Source organism: Poeciliopsis prolifica, unplaced genomic scaffold, assembly GCF_027474105.1.
Source record: "Poeciliopsis prolifica strain line A6 unplaced genomic scaffold, Auburn_PproV2 SCAFFOLD030, whole genome shotgun sequence".
Classification (NCBI taxonomy): Eukaryota; Metazoa; Chordata; class Actinopteri; order Cyprinodontiformes; family Poeciliidae; genus Poeciliopsis; species Poeciliopsis prolifica.
In genome coordinates, this window is record NW_026562405.1 from 758,544 (window position 1) to 767,178 (window position 8,635).

General features: G+C 34.5%; 1 protein-coding gene across 1 annotated transcript; it reads left to right on the top strand.

The window, feature by feature from the left end:
- The first annotated feature begins 6,999 nt into the window (after positions 1-6,999).
- On the top strand, positions 7,000-8,427 carry LOC129372620 (transcription factor HES-5-like). The gene is made up of 2 exons (XM_055050022.1): positions 7,000-7,110; positions 7,224-8,427. The coding sequence occupies exons 1-2, from the start codon at positions 7,048-7,050 to the stop codon at positions 7,653-7,655; spliced, it is 495 nt and encodes a 164-aa protein (XP_054905997.1). The 5' UTR covers positions 7,000-7,047; the 3' UTR covers positions 7,656-8,427.
- The last annotated feature ends 208 nt before the right edge of the window (positions 8,428-8,635 follow it).

Sequence of the window (8,635 nt, forward strand, 5' to 3'; positions counted from 1 at the left end):
TTAAAAACAGAAAGCGATTACTCTCCAAAATGATCAAGAATATTCTAAATATTGCTTCCTCTGTTCTCCTAAAACATAGAAGTCAAGACCAGGTTCGCAAAGATCTGCATTTCTGAAAAACTTTGCAATAATCTTTACCTCTCTAAATTAAATGTGAGGAAGCTGATTCAAAGATAATAAAAAAATAAAAAATAAAATTACTTTGAAAATCATCGCTTACATAGCATATGCCAAACTTAAATTATAGGAAAGTGTGGAAAACCCTTCAAGAGGAACATTTAAAGTTCAAGTTAATTTGCATGTTTACAAATAATAGCTCATAATAGTTAATTTAGCACCGTCCAGGAAGCATCTGTCCTGATCTCTTGTTAGTAAAATGTGAAACTTTGACCAAAAGAGCAACAATATGTCAAGGAAATCTTAAAACTTCTGAAAAGTTGAACAGAAGAGCTGACCATGTTATGTTTAACAAATGATAATTCCAAAATTAAACTCTGAGGCAGCCAATCCTGTTGTTTCCCTCCAGATGGTCAGTGATGTCAGGCACTCTCACATGACTAGGTTCATGACTAACAGCCTCCACAAAGGCTGCTTTCAAAGTCTTTTTGTGGTGCACTGAACACATCAATGAAAGACAACGTGTGGGAAACTGGGAGAAGCTTTCTGTTCACACTTACATCCCAAATTAGAGATCACCTGCTACATCTGGTCTCTACTACCATATTTGTTGTCCAGTGAGCTTCCGGAGATATAAAACATTTGGTTTAATATTTGTTCTTTTGTATTTCTATATATGAACCTAAATATATAGGTGAACTCAACAAATGGTATTTTCAAGGATTACATAAATTTTGATATTACTCTATTTCATAACATGTAAAAAACTTGTTACTTCACCTGTTAATCACAACCCTTTCACCGTCAATGTATTTTGATTAGATCTTAAATGTAAAGTTTTGTTCAGACTTTCCAAATGTGAAGTGATTTTTAAAGAAAACATAAAGAACACTTGCATAACGACATTAACATTCTGAAACCTAAATGAGTCTGAAAAATATTCTCAAATTTCTAAAGATGTGTTTTTCGTATTTTATTCTCACTTAGAATAATTTGTCTCCACAGTTTAGGCAACATTTAATTCAAGGTGGAAAAGATTCACAGTTTACTTCATTAACTTAATCATTAACTTTGTTTTTAAAAGAAAACAAAGTGTGCGTGAAATGTTTTGATGAATGACTTAAAGTTGATAGTATTTAGCATCCGTAACCTCTGAAACAGCTGACCAGTGTCCAGGGGGATTTGGTGCACTTCTCTGTCTTTAAAATTAGAACTTAAATAATGTTTTAACAATAAACTTTTCACTTATATGTCATAAGTTTTATTGTTTGATGAAAAGTTAGTAAAACTGCTCATAGCTTGGATATATTTGGGAGATTTGATCAGTTATTTAAGGCAGTCAATCAGACTTGTTGTTTCCCTCCAGATGGTTGGTGACGTCGGATTGTCCCTGTTGGAGCAGACAGCCGGACTCCATCACAAAAGCTGCTGTCAAAATCTTTTTCTGGTATTCTCACCACATTTATCATTAAGTGTGGGGAATGTGAAAGAAATATCCTGTAGATGCCAACTGCAAGTCACAAAATCCAACTGCCCATCTGCAAAGAATAACTTTGAATTTTTAAAACAAAATAAATGAAAATTTGATTGTGATAATGCATGCTAAATTTGCATATTTAAAATTAAGACTCTCTTTGCATGTCAAATTTATAGTGGCTTATAAAGAAAAAAATATGCTTGAGAAATAAATACTTAGAAACAGTATGTAATGAAAAATGTGTTATTAATAAATATCAATGAGAATGTAGTAACTGGAACTTTTGCTGCACATGATTCACAGTTGTATTTGTGGAGACCTGTCAACTGTAAAGCATTTTTTTCTGTTCAAAAGGAGCATGACTCTGTATCTAATGTGATGCATAATGAGGCACACTCCTATTATTCCTGTAGAGAAAGGAGAAAGTGTGGGGAAACAGAAGAAACTCACGCTCAAAATCGCACTGGGACAACAGACTAAAAGATAGTGACATGGTCAAAAATAGAGTTATCAACTTTCTCACGTATGTGATAGAAATCTTAAAAATCTTTTCCACCAAAAAAATGAAACAAAAACCCTTGAAGCCTTTTAAATGGATTTGCTACATTTTAGACATAAGCACTACATTCAAAAGTTTAGAATTATATTCATAAACTCATTACTTCAACAGTAAATCTTAAAGAAAAAAACTTAGTTTTGATGACATCTCTATATATAGGAACTTTGATGGTAATAAAATCAAAATGGGCTCATGTCATCGTGCCTAATGATTTGCGTCAGAAGACTTTTTGAGAAAAAAGCTCAGTTTGATTCGTTTCATGAACCATAGCTGCTGCTGACTGTTCCCAAAAAAGGTTTGCATTTCTGTAAATATATATAAATAATTTTTCAAAATAGCTAAAGGTAAGACAGCAACATTCCTTTAGTTCACGATAGTCAAATTATCTGTTAAAGAATGCTTTTGTACCAACACTGGACATATGGTCCATCTGTTCCCCTGAGCTCTAATCATGGACATGTGGAGGACCCTCACTTCTATTTTGTCTTGTTCAGGCATCTGATTGGTTCAGACTGTGGGAAACTCAATCCAGATCAAAACCCACACATTCAGATGGAGATGTGGAACTATAAATAGGAGTGATGAAGCCAACAGAGATTAGATTCTCTCTTCAGAGATTTCTTCAGCACATAGATCCCACCATTTTACCTACAATCACTGCCACGATGACCAACTCTCAGGAGCATCTGACTCTGAAACACAAGGTAAATACCAGACTCAGGAAGAGTCTGTTATTAGCTGGGTTGGCTAATGCCAATAAATAACAGGTTTACTAATGACTGTCTTTTTCCTGCAGACTTCAACCTGGAAAACACACATTCTGTTTTTTTTCTTGACGACTGCAGAAGTAGCTGCAGCATTCACCCGATTAATGCTGCTGCTGATGGGACCAAGAGGTGGTGAACTTCTTGTTCAAAGACCAGCTGGAGACACTGTCCTGAAGAAAACTGCTGAACCAGTTAAACAAGCTCCAGTTTTCCTCTGAGAAGAACTTGTGAAACTTAGGTCTTTGATCTTTATAGCTCAGACAAGTGTCTATGAAGACAGCAGTGCCTTTTATGGGCCATAGTAGGGGCATGTAGACTAAGGTTATATCCATAAGACCATATTGGTATATATTATTACAAATGCTATAAATGATAACACATTCTTTGTGTTACTGTTCCTCTATATTTCCTAAGGAAATAGCAGTCAAATCTTTTAAATGGATAAAGAAAGTGCAGCAAGTGTTTGAACAAACAAACACTGAATACTTGAAAATGTAGATGGTCTTTCAGAATTTACTGAAAGTTTTTACTATTTTTCACTATACATACATATGTTATGTGTGCTGTGTTTCCTTAAGGAAACTGTGTGTTACTTTGTAATAAGTTTGTTTTTTACATTTTCTTTTTTTCTAAAAATAGATCTTGTCAGAATTATAGTAGTTTCAGGGGAAAATTATATATAATTAATAATCTTCCATCATATGTTTGAAATGATATTGAGAAGACCTGCTGTAAAATAATTTTTACCACTGCTGTGTTACAAGTTATTTGCTTCATGTAAAGCAAAACTACTATTGTTTTCATCATATATGTCTTTTGTAAAGACAACTGTTTCTCTACTCTAATTTTTGAGTAAATTGTCTTGAAAATGTTTCCAAGTAATTTTTGTGATGTATCATCAGATTTATGTGACTCCAATGAGAGTACAAAATGTGTTAAATAAATATATTTGAAATAAATTAAGACTACTTTATATGTTCTTTCTGTTATATATGTCCTATAGACTAACACCGTGAAAAAGCATGTACACCCTTAGAGATAGGGTACAGGATAGGGTTAGGGCTCGTAATTGTGATAAATGGCAATGTTTTTTTTTTTTTTTTATAAAAAAAAAACATTTTGGGTCAAAATTCCTTTTTTGCGGAGAAATTCTGACCCACTTTTTCTTTCCTTTTTTGCAAGATCATCCACATTGGAAGCTTTTCAACCATGACTGCTTGAGGTTATGTTACAGCATCTTAAACAGGTATTAGTCCAAAATATGAATAGGTGATGAGAAACTCTTATTTTCAAAAGTTTCACTTATGTTTTTGGGATAATACTCTGCTTTCCCCAAATACTTGGAAATATTTAAAATGTTTTCTTACAAAAACTGAGACATACATTTGCGCTCCTTTTGGTCAGCAGAGGTTTGACCATGAACGACTCCAAAATATGCTATATTTGTTCTTTCTTCATGTTGATATTAATCAAACTAATCATAAGCCATAAATGTAGCATATTGACTGACCAAAATTGACATGTAACCAAAGTTACTAAATGATTCTGCCCAAAACAGGCCACAGAGTAGAGCTAATGTAATGCATAATGAGGCACACGTTTATTGTTCCACCAATGAAAAGATAGAGAGTGGGAAACCGGAGGAACCTCATTCACAGAACCGCCAAGGGACTACAGAGCTCAACCTTTGCCCTAACCAGACACTGGCAGACATCAAAAACCAAGTGAATGTTTCTTTGAGCAGAAAAAAATGTCTTTTGTTTTCCTCCATCAATAAAATATACATCATATCATATAATACGGTCTATATATGACATAATATTATTTCTATATTATTGTAGTCCTTTCATTAGTCTATTTTTTTTATGTCAGCTTAAATTGAAAATGAAAAAATTGTTTAGTTTTTTAATTTCAATGGAATTTTTTGGGGATAATGTTAAATTCAATGTTCTGACACTATGTTATATAAGTCAGGGTAGTATTACTTACTACTTACTTATTCAGAAATAAAAGCTTCGGTAAAATATTTTTAGTCATTCTGATATAGCGTGTTTTTCTAACAAGAATCAGTTCTAAAATTAACAAATAAAGTAGCAAAAATAAAGTCAAATGGCAACTGAAATCTTTTTATCTATTCTTGGTCACATGCCTTTATGGAGTGTGGGAAAGCTCTGGAGAGTAGCATTCATTATGATCAGCACCACCAGTCCTGTCAACTGTTCTCTGAAGGGATTTGGCACGTGTCATAAAGCAGCTGCAATCCCACTCGTTACATGTATAGAAAAAAGCTTCGACTCAGAAGTATGAGTGTAATTTCAAATTAATAACATGAAAAACAATTATATGAGTGGAGTTTTGCAACTCTTTCAGAAAATGATCTCAGACAATACAAACATCAATGTCAACTAAGGCATTTGAATCATTTGTGAATTAGAATTTTATTCAATTTTAGTAAGCAGTCTTCAACATGTTACCAATTTATAGACATGTTGAATCAACTACCTCATTTGATGCTGATTGGTCAGTTGTATGGTAATCAATGCGCTCACATGAAAACTACACCTTTGTTTAATTATTTCTAAAATAAAGTACTGGTTAAAAATGAAAATAAAATTCTTTCTCAAGTAATGTCATTTGTAAATCCATTCCCTATTTTTGCTCTTAGTAAACTCTGTCGTCACTATATCATCAATTTGTACTGTTCTTAATTAATAAGCATTTATTTGAAAAAGAAAGGAAGAAAGTAGGACAGACTTGCTGGGTCATCAAGTTGGAGCAATCTTCTGCTCCTGGTGTTGAATATCAAAACTTTTAGGACGACCAGTGTGTTGGGTAAGGTGACACACTTCTTTTGTTCCTTTAGTTAAAGCAGTGAAAGGGCAGATTGTGGGAAACCAGAAGAAGCTCACTCACAGAGTCCCTAAAGGACAATGGATTCAGAGATCATATTTAAAAATGGTTGAATGCCTGCTGATTAACTAAATAACAGGACTAGTGTTTCTAAAGTAGTCACAATGATTATGTAAAGAAACCTGAGGTGGTTTTAGGTTAAATAAATACAAACCCAATCCAACAAAAAAAAATCCAAAGGAATTTGATTGTAAACTTCAAAACTACCAAACTACCTAATCCTATAAACTTCTTCTATATATATATACATATATATATATAACACATATTTATTTATTTATGTATTATAATCTGCTTACAGACAATAAAAATACATTTTAAATTTGCACACCAATGTGTCTTTAAGCCCAAAAACTAAATTTGGCAGACTCAGTTGTGTCTTCCCACCTCCATAGTAAAGCTGCACTTAATTAGGTCAATAAAATTTGTCTCAGATAGGTGGTTTCCCTCCAGATGGTTGGTGACGTCAGGTTCTGTCTCTGTTAGAAAGTACGTCCAGCATCTGTCACCCGAGACTCCTTTCAAAGTCCTTTTGTAATGCACTGACCACACCAATAAAGACTGGGGTGTGGGAAACTGGGAGAAACTTTTTGCTCACACCACAAACCATAAGAATGTGGCCAAGTTTACTGATGGGTACACCTACTGCAAATTTTGACTCAGCTTAAAGCAAACTATAAATAATGAATGATGTGGAACTTTGTAAAAAGAAAAAAAAAGAAGCAATGTACAGCCTCTCATAGAAACCATGACAAATAAAACTTCATTTTAAACACAGCTGCAATTACAACATAAGAAAAATGTTCAATGTCAATAATTAAAACAAACTACTAAATATATTTTACTTGTTAAAATGGATAATTGGTAAAATGTAACTGATCTCAGAATCAAGCAGTAGATCTGATCTCCATGAGAAATCACCTCTTTCCCAGATTCATACAGAGCTCAGTGCCTCTTTCCCGCCGTCTCCCACCACTCCTCCACCTGTTCCCCTGAGATCAAACTATTGTCCCCCACTAACACGAGCACTGAGCATGTGGCATGGCAGACTTCTATTCTTTCTTGGCCTGAGTTGTTATTGGTTCAGACTGTGGGAAACTTCTTCCAAACCAGGACCCACACATTCAGATGGAGATGTGGAGCTATAAATAGGAGGGACGAAGCCAACAGAGATCAGATTCTCTCTACAGAGACCTCCACAGCACAGAGATCCAGATATGGCTCCTACAATCAGCCCAGCAAGGACCAACTCTCTGGAGCATCTGACTCTGAACCACAAGGTAAATATGAAGTTCAAAGAAGTATAATTATCATTTATGGGAGTTTGTAAATGTTGATACCAATGCCACACTGCAGAATGAATTTAATAACTGCTTTGTTCTTGTTTCTGCAGCTCCGAAAGCCTCTGGTAGAGAAACTACGCAGAGAGCGAATCAACAGCAGCATTGAGCAACTCAAGTCTCTCTTGGCTCCAGAGTTTCTCAAACAGCAGCCAGAGTCCAAGCTGGAGAAAGCAGACATCTTGGAGATGACAGTTTGCTTCCTGAGACAACTGCAGAAGCAGCAGCAGCATCATCCAGCTCCAGACAAGGTAGCTGTGGAGTTAGGCTATGCCAGATGTGTCCAAGAAGTGACAAACTTTCTCACCAAAGACGAGCTGGAGACACAGTCCCAGAAGAGACTGTTAAAAAACTTCAGCAAGCTGCAGACTTCCTCTGAAAAGAAACTGAAAGAGGCTAAATTCTCTTCTGTGAACTACATAGTCCAGACAAGTATCAATAAAGTCAAGAGTCCAACCACCAGCACCCCCTGGAGGCCATGGTAGACGTCTACAGCCTGAGGTTATTACCTGAAAAAGTATACCAGACTGGTAGACAGAACATGTACTGACATGTGTTTCTAGGGTCTGCTTCTATTGAATGAAAATAAGCATTTAATTTAATTGTACTTTTATTAAGCATATTATCAGATTTCTTGTGGAAACCACAACATTGTGTTTTCTTTTAACAAAAGAAATGTATTGCACATCAAATTGTCATAGCAATTGGGATTTCTCTGTAATTCTGTGATTTACTACAAATTGATTAATGTTGATCATAATGGTCAAAAATGAAATTGTCCTTTTTCTTAGGACATATTTCTTTGAACTTTTTCTGAGTTGGCAGAATAACCTTCTGTGAAACTTTTATGTCTTTGTGCATCACTTAATAAGTTACAACATCCTTCCAGTGAAAGCTCAATGTTAGATTTTTGAGTGATTTTTTTTTCAACTGATGCTTGAAAATGTACTGAAGGATCTGTGACAATAGTTCATTTCTAATGTTACTTTGTAAATGCTTTGGTGTGTTTGTTTCACACTTAAGTTAGGCTTAGAGTCATCATGTGATCTGTTGTAAGGTCAGTCTATTTTTTAACTTTGTTAAACATTTAATCAATAACATGAGTTGTATTTGATACTGCATTGTGAATTGTCTTTTAAAAAGATGTTTCTCTGATCTTTAGACTTTTTCTTTTTGAAATCGACAAGTTGTTGTGATGTATCATCACTTCCTGTGGGAACTTCTGTACTTTCTGTGTCATTGTGCCTTTAATAAACAACTGAGCTGAAACTAAAAACACATCATTGCACTTCTTTTACTACCTTTGGGTTTTTAAGAAACAAGTAAGTAAAATTTATCAATTTAGATCAGGCAATGATCATAAATTGATAACTGATGACATAGGCTTCACAACTCCTCTTACGTAGGCTGAGCAGCAACCAAGACAATGAGGAAAAATGGTGCTTTACATAGTCTATGTCAATAT